The sequence below is a fragment of the Periplaneta americana genome, chromosome 3 (genome assembly GCF_040183065.1).
Source record: "Periplaneta americana isolate PAMFEO1 chromosome 3, P.americana_PAMFEO1_priV1, whole genome shotgun sequence".
Taxonomy (NCBI): domain Eukaryota; kingdom Metazoa; phylum Arthropoda; class Insecta; order Blattodea; family Blattidae; genus Periplaneta; species Periplaneta americana.
In genome coordinates this window covers 54,386,369-54,402,458 of record NC_091119.1, presented here as the reverse complement: position 1 = coordinate 54,402,458, position 16,090 = coordinate 54,386,369, and the positions used below count along the sequence as shown (strand labels likewise).

Sequence of the window (16,090 nt, the reverse complement as noted above, 5' to 3'; positions counted from 1 at the left end):
TCTATGCTCGAGGTTGCAGGTTCGATCCCGGCCGAGGTCGATTTTTCATTTAAGTAGGTTATTCTACGGCGCTGTATCAACATCTTAGGTTATTTAGCGTCTGAATGAGATGAAGGTGATAATGCCGGTGAAATGAGTCCGGAGTCCAGCACTGAAAGTTACCCACTATTTGCTAAAATTGAGCTTGAGGGAAAACCCCGGAAAAACCTCTACCAGGTAACTTTCCCCCCACTGAGATTCGAACCCGGACCACCTGGTTTCGCAGCCAGAAGCGTTAACCGTTACTCCACAAGTGTGGACTCCGAGGTCGATGATATTTAAGTGTGTGTAAATGCGACAGGCTCATGTCCATAGATTTACTGGCATGTAAAAGAACTCGTGCTGGACAAAATTCCGGCACACCGGCGACGCTGATATAACCACTGCAGTTGCGAGCGTCGTTAAATAAACCATAATTATATCAACAACATTGGTACTACAGCCTATTGCAGACCTTGACCGCCCCTACAGTGCTCCAACATTTGTTCATATCTTTTGTCTTCCTTTTCTCTCCTTGTACTTTCAGTAAGAAAGTGCCATTTTAAAATACTCAAGGTGGCCAGTCTATGTATATATTTGTATTTCACTTAGTTATTGCTTAATGTTTAATGTCGTCATAAGGAATTTGTGCAGTACACACTAGTTTCAGTAATGAGCTTATGAGCATAAATAAAAGTTTGCTACTATATCCGTAGAGAGTTATCTTATCATTTGTGGAAATTCACTTCATCTGTAGAGCGAATGTTTTTTGTACGCGGGTAGAACGCTGTCAACACGTCTCTGTTATCGCGACTATGTCATACATATGTGATCAGAAGTCATACTCAGACTTGGGAGCTCAGCTCGCTACTTATCGCAGCCCTACAGTACCTACGTGCAAATGCAATTGCTTTGCTAGGAGGCAGCCGTCGCCTCAGGAAATGCAGTGCGATGACGGCTTCACGGAGGGGCCGCCACCGGACAAGATGTGCCACATCAAAGTGAGCAACCTAGTTAAAGGGATGGAGTACCCCATTAAGCGACTGCGATTTGCATACACAAAGTACGGGCGGAAAGTAATAGCCGACCTGAAGAATGGCGAGTCGCTGTTCCTGCCATCAAAATTTCATGGATTAATGTATACCGATGTGTAGCTAATGTCCAGGGCACCGCACAGCCTATATTACTATGGACATCGGAAGACCATGGATAACGAAAGAGAGTACAATATGGTGGAAATTAATCCATCCCCAACGGGCTGGATGCCGGCGGATTGAGCACCGCACTATTAAAAGTGTGAAGGAGAGCAACAAGAGCGGTTAGTACGTCAGTAGGAGTCAACATGGAGTCATCATACTTTTATATTGGGAACGCATTGTTTGCGAAGATAAAATTGTTAAACGAAGCGCAGATTCACTCTATCTCGGTGGGTGGCACTACAACGACATTGAAGATAGTGCATGATGGGCACTATCTTAGAGACCATATCAGGTTCGCGATTGTAATATACAATCCTAAATTATCGAGAACGGTAGCCGTACACATGGCAAGACAAGACGGGCAGACGATGCGCATGCGACCGATGGGCTGGAAGAAGAAGAGTCCGTGTCGTGTCTCTGGGCGAGCACGGCGATTTCGTAATATTACTACCAACTTTTACCGGAGTTGATACAATTAAAGAAATATACGCGGAGTGTAATCTAACGATCACAACATATCGCCTAGACCTGGATGTACTACGCGTGCAGGAACCGAGGAAAACAGAATGCGATGGTGCGAGAACCGTGGTAGCGGACGCTGGGGCACTACAGGTGGCAAAAATGAGGGAATCAACCCAAAAATATAAACACGTTCCATATATTCCTCTGAAGATGAGTACAGAATACAAGACAATCGTTAATTTTGCACTTTTAGAGAAGTGACGGTTACAGCGGATGTGAGGATCACGTGCGCCATCAACACAATGGATCAGGGGGGAGATGAATACATATGCAATACGTATATAAACGACTACCTATCAGACAGACCATCACCAGTTTTTACAAGACAGAATGACACAGCCACGGAACCAGCAGGAGGTACGTATAGAATATGAGTGACTTAGTCGCTGTGCACGGCGAACATAAAAGGGTAATATGTATCATGTTTTGTCTACTAGTTGTGGAGTGAGCAGGATGATGGAATCTTGCGGGGGGTGCTCCAGGCGTGGGAGCAGCATAGTGTAGAGTACCATACCCATCTATGCGACGGGTCGAACCACACGACTGTGTGCTCCCACCCCTGGGAGGGGGAGGCCGAGACAACGACGACAACATGCTACCCTGGCTGCCCGGAATTCTATCGTTGCCTGGGCGAGGTACGTTATGATGACACATGAAGTGATGTAATATATGATACCAGCGATCTATGAGCTAATGCATGTGGTGTCTACTGTTACAGTACATGGCGAGGACTGGACAGCACCGCTGCTGTTCTGCGGGTTGGAGGCCACAGCATCCCATCGCACTACCTTCCACAGCGAGGAGTGCTATGGGATGGCGCATGTGGAGACGTGCCGGGTGTACGGAGCATCAACGCCCGTGCTCCTACACCTGTTATACACTTGCGAGAACGGCTCACACGGTAAGTAGAAAACAACATTGTCTTAGAGGGACCGGATGTGTAACAAAAAGCGATGATGAATTGATTTACTGTATGCATGTTTCAGTTCCTGGAGAACGTGCTCTGCGCATGAGTGAGGAGCAGTCAGGCGCTGGACCACACGTGTGAGCCGGCCCCGTCCCCGCAGCAAGCCTCTCGCCGCCCGTCGATCTCACCGCACCCTCTACCTCCGGGATGCGACCCTTGGACGTGTGACCGCCACGGCAGCCCACGTGGTACAGGCTGCCATCGGAGTCCGAGTCCAGGGTTCTCACCCCGACGCCGGAATACATCCATCCGGGATCGCGGATGCCGTCACCCATGAACATCGATTGGGACACGGCGTCCACGATTAGTGCGCCGTCAACCCCGACGATGTGGGCCGGTGCAGCGAACCTGCTCTCGTCCGGCGATGACGTTTTCACTTCCGGTGGAAAGGTGGATGACGCGTCATCATCGGAAGGGTTTGAATACTTCGTTCCGGTCGACACCCCGTCGTCTGATGAGGGCGTAGTGTTGTCCGAAACGGATGACGACAGGTATTCGCTGCGGGAAGAGTGAGGGGGGGGATGCGCGTGTGTATGTTCTGCGTGGGTGTATATAGTAAACTGTGGCGTGCGTGTCTGTGTGCAGTATGCTTCTATTAATGTAAATATTCAATTAATGTGAATAAAAGTTAAGTTGATGACTCCGTGTATGTGTGTGTGTGTGTGTGTGTGTGTGTGAGTGCAGTATGCTTCAATTAATGTAAATATTCAATTAATGTGAATAAAACTTAAGTTGATGACTCCGTGTATCATGTTGGTATTGGAACCTTACAACCACCTAACCGGGGGTGGGATCGTTATCCTAGGGGGGGAGCTATCCTGTACCCTTATCCCGCACATGGGAGTGAGGAAATAAGACTATGATATCACAAAAAAAGCTCATTTATTTTCCTGTTAGCCAATTGTACAGCACATAATATATATTCTGTAGTGAACATTGAATATTAGCACGTCGACAATGGAAAAGACTTTATCCCAACATGCTGTTTTAAATTCCTCAGCGGTGGGCAGCCAATTGTATGCAAATCAATGACATCGCGTTCCAATATTGATTCCAAGTATGTCTTCTTCTCTCCTTTGGTATACACCAGTGATTGCCAAAAGCTGTGTCGCGATACATGCCCCTGTCTCCACTCATGCGTAACCATGGCATCATACCCCCACTCTCTGTTTACAGCCTTCACTTCGATATAAGTAAAGACATTTATCAGCGCGGACGTACGCATGTAATGCTACAAGTGTGTAGGATAATATGTTTGGATGTCTTTTCGAAAATAGATAAGCAAAAACTTAATTTTAAGAAGTGTGCAGAAGGCAAAAATATGAGAATTTCTTGTAAAATTTTAAATGACGTATAAAAGAACAATGTATGTTGTCATTATTCTTCTTTTTATGGAGACTACCACGCCCTTAGCTCTAACTTGAATATTTCATTAATAAACGAACAATAAAAAGTATCCGCTTCTATGCCTTAATCGGGTAAAATACTTCGACCTTTTTTCGACATGTAGTGTAATTTGAATATTCCATTAATAAATAAACAATAAAAAGTATCGGCTTCTATGTCTTAATCGGGTAAAATACTTCGACCTTTTTTCGACGTATGCAGTGTAATTTGAATATTCCATTAATAAATAAACAATAAAAAGTATTGGCTTCTATGTCTTAATCGGTGTAAAATAGTTCCAATTTTTTTTTCGCACGTGTGTAGTGTAATTTGAATATTTCATTAATAAATAAACAATAAAAAGTATCGGCTTCAATATCTCAATCGGAGTAAAATACTTCAACTTTTTTTGTTTGAAGTATGTAGTGTAATTTACAACTTCGTGACCAGCCGGGTACAGTTTTCTAATTTCAAATATCTGCTGATGTAAAGTATACGTTCTTTTTATGGTAAATAAGAGAATAAATTTACTTTATTTATTTTTTAGTAGGTTGTTTCACGACGCTTTATCAACATCTCAGGTTATTTAGCGTCTGAATGAGATGAAGGTTATAATGCCGGTGAAATGAGTCCGGGGTCCAGCACCGAAAGTTACCCAGCATTTGCTCATATTGGGTTGAGGGAAAACTCCGGAAAAAACCTCAACCAGGTAACTTGCCCCGATCGGGAATCGAACCGGGGCCACCTGGTTTCGCGGCCAGACGCGCTAACCATTACTCCACAGGTGTGGACACTTTATTTTATTAATAATACAAAAATAATAAATAGGATGATAAAAAATTAACGTGGAAAAAAGTGTGTGTAGTTAGTAAGTAGAAGAATATTATATTGCTTTTGTTTTTTGGTCACACTACGTCTCTGCACTGTTATTCATTGCATTACCTGAGGAGATACCCACTCCACCCCTCTACCTGCGATAGTGTGCGGGTTGCATGTCTATTACGTCACAATTTCGTGGTGTTTGGCAACCACTGGTATACACTTTATCCACTCCTTGAGCGACCATATGCAGTAGGCGCCGGAGTTCGGGGTATGGGATGCACCCACTGTCCCACTGGAGTCCGTGGAAGCTGGACTGGAGCCAGGATGCACTTTTCTACGGTGTACAGTGTGGAGGTGGCTGGAATATACAATGCACCATCTCGTACTCATCCGACACGGCAGCCAATTCTTTGCAGACAAAGACCCCCTGCAGTAGTGTGGCGCTTGTTCTGTGGCTCAGGCTGCCAAGCAGACTGCAGATGCTAGCGGATTTTCATACAAGCTAGTACTTGCGATAAAAAAAAAGAAAGAATTCCTTACAGCTGGAAAACAATCAACTCCAATGAAGAAGACAAGCTCTGGAAATCAGAAGACTATACTTGTTTTTTTTTAAAGATGGGACATGACAGGAGCGTTGCGATCGGAAAAACAACTGAATGTCTCACAGTGTAGTAGGCCTGTTGCTATGGTAACAACGGTCGAGTTGCCAAACTTACCGTTCCCATGTGGCGAGACCTAATAGCTCTCTTGGCGACATTTATTGTGCACACAATGTTAGCATTGGTACGTTTCGTCTTTGATTCTTTGTCGATTTTTGTATCGTTTTCTTACCTTCGCGTCAATTGTCGATGAATGTTTTAATGTCAGCCATCTTAACGTCAATTGCTAGCTTCCATCAGCTGACAGTGTCGTAGTCCATGTTGGCAACATAGCACTGTAGTTCCAAGCTTGGCCGCTTAACTGTCATGTCCCATCTTAAAAAAAAATCAAGTATATGCTGCAGTTATATGATTCACTGACTCAGAACGCAAGTTCATTATTTCTATAGACAGAATAAGTTACCCACTTTAAAAAAGTTAAAATCTGTTCTCGACGCTGATCCTAATCTTCCAAACATATCATTATCGACACTGAGACGGCTTTTAATTGACATGGGTTTTGAATTTGTGAAAAGAAAGAGAGACTCATTATTTATCGACAGAGACGATATTATTGCATGGCGTCACAGCCATCTGCGATCTATCAAACGTCATAGAGCTGCGAAGAGAAGTATTGTGTATATTGATGAAACCTGGATAAACACAGGCTCCACTACTTTAAATCTTGGACTGACAAGACAGAACCTCAGCGTTAGATGCAAGAAGGAAATTGCTTACAACAGGGAACAAGCTGCCATCAGGGAAAGGCGGGCGCATTATATTAGTTCACGCCGGTACCGAGAACGGCTTCATTCCAGGAGCCCAACTGGTGTACCACGGAAAAAATGATGGAGACTACCATGACGAGATGGACGGTCCCATGTATGAGAAATATTTCGAAGAGAAGCTCCTTCCGAACATTCCACCAAACAGTGTCATTGTACTGGACAACGCGACTATCCATTCCAGGAAAACTGAAAGACTTCCGACTGAAAGCAACACTAAATTAGCAATTCAGTCTTGGCCCACAAGCAAGGGAGTAGGATACAATGGGATACTTCCATGCTTAAGAAGGAATTGTTGAAATTAGTGGAATCTGTCCGTCTTCTCTATGAGTCCAAATTCATAATCGACGAAATGGTGAAGGAATACGGACATGAAGTGCTGCGTTCACCCCCGTACCATTGCGAACTTAACCCAATAGAAGAGACCTTGAGCCAGATTAAAAGGAAAGTTGCGCTAGAAAACATCAAATTTAATTTAAATAGGGTGCAGGGGCTTGTGGAAGCCAGTGTAAACGATGTGACGCCCGAGCAGTGGAGAAACTATGTTTCTCGTATTAAAAGTATCGAGCAACACATGTGGGACACTGACGGTTTGCTGGACATTATTCATGACAGCGTCATCATAAATTTAGAAGATTCTTCTGACGACAATAGCGACAACGATAACGTCGATTCTGACTCTGACTAGGGTGTTGCGGCGCTACCAGACTAATAATGCAGCTGGCAGGTGAGTTAAGTATCTTGACAATACTCTGTTCTGCATGATTTGTAAATACTCTACTGTACGTGATTAGACTTACAGTCGAAAAAAAAAGTCTAACGTGTCACTTAAGGCTGGGTCTACACATTGCGATTTTGCAGGACCCGTTTTATTACCTCCTGCCTGACGCGATGCCCTTCATCGGTCTACACATTTCCCACATAAACGCAATCCCTCGTTTGGGTGATCAAAAAATATGAGGCCCAGCCGAAGGTCCGTTATTGTAGTCTGACAGCTAGTCATTCAAAACTGCAAGCTCTGTCTGTGAAGCTGCTAGTTTGCGTAAAGGAATCAATAGAAAGAAGATCTTGGGTTCATTCTTTTTTGTGTCAAGGAAGGGTTTGTTAAATTTTAAAATTACTTAGACAAAACAATATGAAAATAAGTTTTTTTTTTTTTTTTAATTTGATCGAATATCCAATTTGTTCGACGAACTCTTGAGCATCATCTTTACAGCACTATGTTTCAGAATATCGTTAAGAGTTCTGGTCATCCTATTATCAGCAAAACAATCTCGAAACACATTTTAATTAGGTTCACAGATTTTAAATTCTATAATGTTTGCAGATGAACAAGTGATATTTGCCAATTTAAGATGATGAGTTACAGATAGCCGTTCAGTATTTATGCAAGGTTACTGTAGAATATAGTTCAGGAAGCTCTGTTAAAAAGACAAAAGTTATGGCATTTTTAGGAAAGTATCCCATACGATCAAAGATAATAATTATGAACACAATAGTCAGCCATTTCAGTTACTTGGGCTGTAGTATAACATATATAATAAAAATTTACAAAATAAACTGAATAAATTTCAATATAACTATGTTGTTGTTTAGTCAACTTGCCGAAGACAGATTGGAACTTCATAAGTGACACCAATAAGGCTTTACTCATGAGTAGAGTTCAGTATTTGGTCACATCTTCCACCTGAAGAAAAAATACTCAATCTGCTCTCGTCTGTGAATTTCGCTTTGTTCCAGAACGGATTACCGGTGTTTTCCATATATATATATATATATATATATATATATATATATATATATATATATAATTTTCTCCGCGAATTTTAATCTTTCTTCCTAAAGATTTCATTAACAAATATTTTCTTCTGACTATTACGATATTAATTGTTTTTCAAATAATTACGAACTGTGCTGTCACTTACACTTAGTTGTAGTTCAAGATCACAGGCAATTTTCGGTGCACTTAAACGGGATTTTTTTTTCTTAAAATTGCTTTTCCATTTGCTTTAGACATTTTTCTTGAGCGGCAAGTTATTTGCATGCTTTCCAATTTTTTTTCTTTGGCCACTGGAGACTGAACCCCATTGTGATAAGAAGTTCCCATGATCAAACGCGTAGGAGTCACAGGTCTAATCGTCACTGGAGTTTAAACTGTTCGAATACTTTTTCAATTTACACAATTACACATCTTCCGTCATTTGTTGCCATGATGGAAACATATTTTCCCCCACAATAATCCAGCTCTTCTCCCTCACTTTTTTGTCCATGTAATCTTTACACCCTTTCTCCCATAATGATGGGTGTTCTTGAACACAATCAATAAATGTCTGTGTCGAATATCATGCACAGGACCACAAACAAACAGATAACAACTGAACTGTGTGAACGTCACTACCTGAATGCTTGAGTTGTAGTTGTAAAACTCCCCATGCGGAATCCTGCAAAACTGCACTGTGTAAACGCCACCATTTGAATCCATGTGTTGTAGTCCTACATCCCGCCGTGCGGCATCCTGCAAAACTGCAGCATGCTGTAGTCCCATCCCGCAAGCTCCGATTCTGCGGCAATGTGTACACCGTTACATTTAAACCAATGTGGTGTTGTCGTCCTGCAAAATCGCAATGTGTAAACCCAGCCTAAGTAGTAGCGCAGTGGCAGGCCGAGGTAACAAACCCTCCGTCCCTACATTCTGACCATCGAGGCCGTTGTCGCGGCAACGTCTTTAAAAGCAAAAGTGTGTGAACATCGTCTTCCCAATAAAGGCCACAGTAACCTCAAAGGGTGAATCACACACACACATCCCCTCCGGCGATTCTACATCAGAAGAGTCCTGCAGCGAAGTTTCAACAGAGAAGAAAGAAAAAATCGAAAGAGAATTGGGAGGACAAATTAAAAAGGTACGCAAAACGCGTCCTTGCAAGGGGTTGGGGGCTGCACAAAACTAAATATGTGAGCTTCAAGCCTGTTGGCTACTAGTCTCACTCCGGGTTACGCTGCTCCACTGAAGGAGCTCTAGAAAATTTTGAAGGGGAAGCCGAAATTGGACGTAACCTCTTAGGTACCACATACGCGAGGGGGACTGAGATTTGATCAAGTGATCACGGAACGGGGAACTAAATGAATATTATAACAATCACAATGATTGATATTACATTGAGAGAAGAAAGTCCAGCGACAACGGTTTTAAGTGCGTGCGCCTGGCTGTTTACGCCGCGGCCTGCGCCCTGCGCGCTCGCAATTATCAACTCTTAAGCTTGTCGTGACTTTGTTTTTCAAGATTCAATCAGCTAATTAACCAATAGTGAACAAGTGTGCTAGACGAATATGTGCCCATACATCAGATAATTGGGAAAAAATATAAAATCTTATTGAAAACTAAGTGAGAACAGTGTAAGTGCAGTGCAAACGTGGATCCAGCTAGTGATTGCGCAGTGCCAGTGTTAGTGGTGTGTGATTTTGTGCATGAGTAGCTCGTGGTATTATTCTCTTAGGCGCCACAGTTAATCATGAAACCCGTTTCCCACTCATCCCACCCCTCTGCCCCCCTACTTTCATCTGAGGACGATTCTCACAGATCCATTTCACGACCTAAACCAACCAACCAGGCCAAACGTAAACTAAATCGCAAGAAGAACAACCTCTCCGCATCCAAAACGATCATCACCCCTCAGAATCCGTAAAAAAAAACTCGAAATCCATCCACATTCAATCTACAGTACCTGATACCTGCAGCAACAATGACACATTTGCGGACCCAAACATCCTACCCACTGAAATCTCAAATCGAACTGTGATTATAAGCAACTGTCTTCCACATCTCCTCACCTCCATCCCCATCCCCGACGACTACACATATGACATTACTGCCATCAATGAAACCGATAGAGTTGTGACATTCCCGAATAGAAAAACTCCTTTCAATCTTCACAACCAAATACAGTAAAATCTCGTTAATCCGGACCCCGATAAGCCGGACTTCGCTTAATCCGGACAGGCAAAAAAGATGGGTTGCAAAAATTAAAGAACCTAGTTTTAAGACTTATTTTTATACATTAGAATTATGGCATTACAATAATTACAATATTATACCTACAGTATTAAAAATAAAGAAAATTTATGAAGTTTGCATTAAAGTACTGTAATTAAACTATACAATGATTTACGTTTCAGTGTACTATATAGTGCATAGTGTATTTAGGCCTAAGCCCTTTAAATACATCATAATAAATGTGTTTTGTTGCTATAAATGGAGTTTTCATACACTTTCTACTGTTCTTTTAGGTTATTTCAGTTAATCCGGACTTTCGTTAAACCGGTCAACTTATCTCCCCAATTAGTCCGGATTAACGAGGTTTTACTGTATCCCTCAACCTACTTCGGGCCCCACGCTACCTACTCCCGCCCGCCCAACTCCTCCAAACCAGCTCCATGAGTGAAGGAAGTCTGCCAAGCCCAACAATCACCTCAGAAACATTCACCACCCCAAACAAGGTCAACTCACACAATGCACAATCTCGTATCATTCATAATCATGAAGGTGACACCGCAATAAAACAACCCTCTCCCCTCTCTGAATCATCAGACGATGATGACTGGCAACTAGCCACAAATAGAAAAAGACAGAAAAACACAGAACCATCTCCCTCCCACAACCCCCTCCTCCTCTTCTCAGTACCCAAGACATGCTTTAAAAATAAGCAATCACACCATCAATGGAAACAACCCTTTCTTTATCCACCATCTCATCCATGAAAAAGAGCTCATCATAGAGCAACCTCAGTATAGAATGTTTCGTGTATAGTGAGAAGCACACTGCTGAAAATCTGTAGCAACGAACTGAAGAGGATCGTGAGAGAGTGGAAAATTGTAAATAAGGTGGAGATGTTGTGTCTGATACTACGGCCAATATTGTAGCTGCAACAAGACTGACAGGGTGGCGACATGCACCCTGTTTTGTTCATACGCTTAACTTGGTCGTTGAGTCGGGGTTGGCATGCATTAAAGACGTAACAAAGCTTAAAAAAAAGTGAAGTTTTTAAAAAGAAGTCCTCAGGCTTCGGGAAAGCTAAGAAAAATACAACAGTTAGGAGAACCACTATTAAACCTCAGGCAAAATATCATCACAAGGTGAAACTCCACCTATGATATGTTAGAGAGGATAGTTGCTGTGAAAAATTCACTAATGTCAACAATAGCACTGAACTATTCTCGCAATACAAACATCACTAGTGACGACACTGACATTAGTGATCAAATATGAGAAGTTCTGAAAATTTTTAAAGATGTACTATGAAAATGACTAGTGAAAGCCATGTCACCATTTCCAAAATCACTGTTCTCCAGGTTACCTTAAGAAATAGTGTGGAAACTTCCAGAGACGGTCAGGCATTAACAACCAGGTGAAAGAAATGCCAGTAAAGCTTACAAAAGGCATCGGCAAAAGACTCAAGGGAGCTAAAGAAAAAAAAAATGTGAGGCTACATTGCTGGATCTTCGCTTCAAAATGCGTGGATTTACGCACAGCAGATCTTCAGACAGAGCAAAACAGTGCTTAAGCGTTCATTGTGAAAAATCTCATCACAATACTGCTACCACGTTCCACAAACGGAACCTTTTCCCGCGAAAAAATAAAAACTCTGTTATGACTGACGAAATTTATCCAACTAGTTCAGAGTTCATCCCCGAAGGTTGCTGCCATCACAGAAGTGGACTCCTTTCTTCGAGACTATCTAATCCTCTTAGATGGCGGGACCAAAAAAGAACGACGTACCCAGCACTCTTTGAAATTGCTAAATTGAGTTTTTCAATTGTTGCGACTTCTGTTCCTTGTGGAAGAATATTTTCTAAGGTGAGCAAGTAATACCAGAACGCCGAAATCGTGTTGCTGGGAAAAGGGCTTCCCAGATATTATTTCTAAATTCTAATTTGTGGTACCCTTTGCTTTTACAGATTCAGATTTATTTTTAATTTTAACTTTAACTTGTATTTAAGAAATATTCCGACAGATTTTTCAAAATTAAAAAATCCTGTCGTCTGCATAAAAGTTTTTGAGGAATCATTACTACATTAAAAGGCAAATTAACAGAATATCCTAGAAAAATACCAAAGCTTACAGAAAATGCTGTGCCACTATACAGGGTGGAAGGTAAGGTAGTGCATTAATTGACAGGGACCATAGATCCCATTATGTAGAGTAAGTTTTGTCAAATGAAAGAAATTATAAGACTTGCGGATAATGAGATAATTACATGTGTTTCAAAAGCGCTGACGGCAATTGCAACATGTCTCAACGCTACGTAAAAGGTACCCCACACCCCATGCGGTCAGAGACTTGAAATGGGTGGGTTAGTTCAAATACCTTTGACCGTGTATCTTGAAAAAATGACCTACATAAACTCCGAATAGGGGCGGAACTGTTATTTGTTTAGTTTGTGTAATTTAATGTCAGAACACGTAAATGAATAATCCGAATGAACAAAATAGCTCGTGTTCGGGCGCAGTTCAACAATGAATGCAGAATTATCAACTTACAATGCAATACACTAACACTTCAATACTAAGTATGGCATAATAATCTTAATGTAAGCAAGAAATACGTACAATAATAACAATAACGTGAAAATCAGCAAATTATGTCCAAATTAGTGAAAACACTTGGGATTGAACTTTCAAGTTACAATTCATGAAAAAATAAAACTGATTTAACTTTGTGAACAAGATGTAATTAACATTACAGTCTGTTGTTTTACGAATCACTAATTCTGGGCGTTAATAATGAAATAAAGAGTAATAAACTGTGTCAACCATAATCCACTTACATCTTACAGGTTCAAAAGTCCACCATAGGCGTGCGTGCAGTTTTCACATCTTCTAGTCCAATTATGACGAATTCTGACCAGTAGTCCTTTACTGTTCCGAATTTCTTTCGCGGCCTGGATCATGATTTGTGAACTCTGGCATCTCGTAGTATTGAAATAAACTAAACTGTATCGCTTTCCGTCCAACTGCACACTAATGCAATGTAAACATCACAACAGCTGATCAGTTGCGAATACGCAAATCGTCTGCGTCCCGACAGCGATGCCAGATTTTTAGACCTTCTTTCGTGAGTCGATAATCAATGTTTCTTCAATCGATTAATTCGAAATCTGTGAATTTTCTAATTAAAATACTACTGCAACGTGAACATAACAAACGTTCTCTTCGTTGGTCTACAAGAAATTAAACCGTATTCGTAAAATTCGCGATCGAAATGTCGGTATAAAAGTATCTCTTCAAAAACCTCGCAAAAACGAGCAAAATGGTATTAGACTTTTTTGTTCGTTATATTTTAAGGAATCACATCCTACAATTAATGTACTACCTTACCTTTCACCCTGTATTTTCTGACACACCATCCTACTGTTGTAAAACTATTCCTAAAGTAAAACGTCTTGCTGATATAGAAGACGAACATTTGAACCAGGCTATTCGAGAAAGTATTCATTCAAATAAAAAATATACTGAACGTGATTCAATAAACTACATTCTTTCAATTCTAAATTCACGGCAAATACATTCCAGTAAAAGGACAGTAAGGATGAGGGAAAGATTCATTTGTCTACTGGGTATCAAGAATGGGGCACCTTGTGTCACAGCCTTCATAACAGTAAAAAAACGACTTAACTTTAATGTTAAAATGGACGTTTGTCTGTTTAATGCTTTAAGTAAAATCAATAAATTATAAGCTCTTTAAATGTTTTGGACAATAACATATCAAAGATTGAAAATGGTGAAATAATGCCTACAGTTAAAGATAAAGTTCATTCTGCTGTACAACATTGTTACAATCTTTAGCAAATTATGATGAAAATGAGTACTTGAAATTTGAGGGGCTTAGAACAAAAAGCAAGTAAGTGATATTATTAAAAAATGAGGTAAGTGCGTGTTGTGATAGCCCAAAAGGATGTTTCTTTGGGATAAAATCAAGTAAGTGATCACACTGTGCAGTGCTGCTATATGGGCATCATTTCATCAAACTAGTGTATAATATTCCATTGCATGTATAACTTTGACTGTAATTTCCTCAAAACTAGGTTTCTGTCACTTACCTGCTTTTTGTTCTAAGCCCCTCATTTATTGTAGAGCAATTAAATCTGTCACAGATTAAAAAAAAAAAAACCAGACAACATAACAAAAGTATGATACTAGCTTCCATCCTTTATATTCACTCTTCATCTGTTTACAATGCATTAAGAAAGTGAGAGTTATTGATTTTACCATAACCACGTACTCTGCAAAAACTAATTTCTTCTTATGAATTGTCACTGGAAAGCAGTTCCTACTTCGAAAACAGAATTAAACCCTTGAAAGAGCATGAACTGTTAGTGTCTCTCGTGATGGATGAAATATTATATACAGTCTCAACTCTCATTTAAGGGTGGTGAGATTTATGGAAGTAGTAATTCTGATACTCAAAAATGTGTCAAAACAGCTCAGGTCTTTATGGTATCCTCCCTCCTATCTAAATATGTAAATGTGATGGCCATTATACCAGTTATTAATATAACAAGCGAACAACTGAAGTCTTTCATTACTGATGTTTTGAACATGTTGGAAAGAACTGGTTTTAAAGTTGTTAGTTTAACAGCTGACAACAACAATGTAAACAGGAAGGCATATGATCTTATGACGCCAAATAAAATTTTGCAGTCTAGCATTGTTCATCTATTACACTCATCCCGAAGGCTCTTTTTCATGGTTGACACTGTTCATATTTTGAAATGCATTATAAATAATTGGGAAACGAAAAAAAAAAATATAAACAAGACCTTGCATTTTCATGACACGGACGATCACTCTAATATACTAGATCACTCTAATATACTATCAGCGCAATACAGGCATTTAGAATTTGTGTATTTTTAGTAGGTTATTTTACAGCGCTTTATCAGCATCTTAGGTTATTTAGCGTCTGAATGAGATGAAGGTGATAATGACGGTGAAATGAGTCCGGGGTCCAGCACCGACAGTTACCCAGCATTTGCTCATATTGGGTTGAGGGAAAACCCTCAACCAGGTAACTTGCCCCGACCGGGAATCGAACCCGTGACACCTGGTTTCGCAGCCAGAGCCGCTGACCTTTACCCCACAGATGTGGACGAATTTGTGTATGAGAAAGAAAAAGAATGTCTTGTTAAGTATGGACATACACTTTCCACCAAGGTGTTATATCCATCAGCAATATAGAAACAGAATGTGAGTTTGGCCAAGACAGTCTCTAATACTCAGACCTTAGTGCAAGTATCGATAGTGGCCAAAATGGCGCCGCTAGAGGTCCAAGCATGATTAACACGTGGATTTGTTATGGTGTTTTTTATGTTAGTGAAATGGGTCGTTCGTGTTGTGTACCGGGTTGCAATTCGAATTATGGATCTGTATCAGACATTTCAGCGTTTAAATTCCCGAAAGATGCAACTTTACGTGACAAATGGTTAAGGTGCATACATTGTGACAATTTCTATATTAAGGAAACTACATTTTTATGCATCAAACATTTCGAACCTAGATTTGTTATAAGGGAAGATATTTTTCCTGTCGTAACGGTGATCCTATTCGTGCTCCCCGGAAATTTCCGAAACTTACCAATGATGCATATCCAACCATATTTCCCAACCAACCGTCATACCATACTATCAGTCTTCCAGCTCCCAGAAGGAATCCAGCTCAACAAAGAGAGGAAAAGATGGACAGAGAAGAACAGTTTTTCAG

The 16,090-nt window shown here is 40.7% G+C and overlaps 1 protein-coding gene across 1 annotated transcript; it reads left to right on the top strand.

The window, feature by feature from the left end:
• Positions 1–952: 952 nt before the first annotated feature.
• On the top strand, positions 953–3,391 carry LOC138696046 (uncharacterized). The gene is made up of 4 exons (XM_069820548.1): positions 953–2,096; positions 2,177–2,374; positions 2,458–2,640; positions 2,726–3,391. The coding sequence occupies exons 1-4, from the start codon at positions 2,070–2,072 to the stop codon at positions 2,750–2,752; spliced, it is 435 nt and encodes a 144-aa protein (XP_069676649.1). The 5' UTR covers positions 953–2,069; the 3' UTR covers positions 2,753–3,391.
• The last annotated feature ends 12,699 nt before the right edge of the window (positions 3,392–16,090 follow it).

Coding starts and splice junctions, on each gene's coding strand:
- LOC138696046 (XM_069820548.1), top strand. CDS start 2,070: ATGACACAGCCACGGAACCAGCAGGAG. Junction 2,097..2,176: donor AGCCACGGAACCAGCAGGAG/GTACGTATAGAA, acceptor TTTGTCTACTAG/TTGTGGAGTGAGCAGGATGA. Junction 2,641..2,725: donor TTGCGAGAACGGCTCACACG/GTAAGTAGAAAA, acceptor TGCATGTTTCAG/TTCCTGGAGAACGTGCTCTG.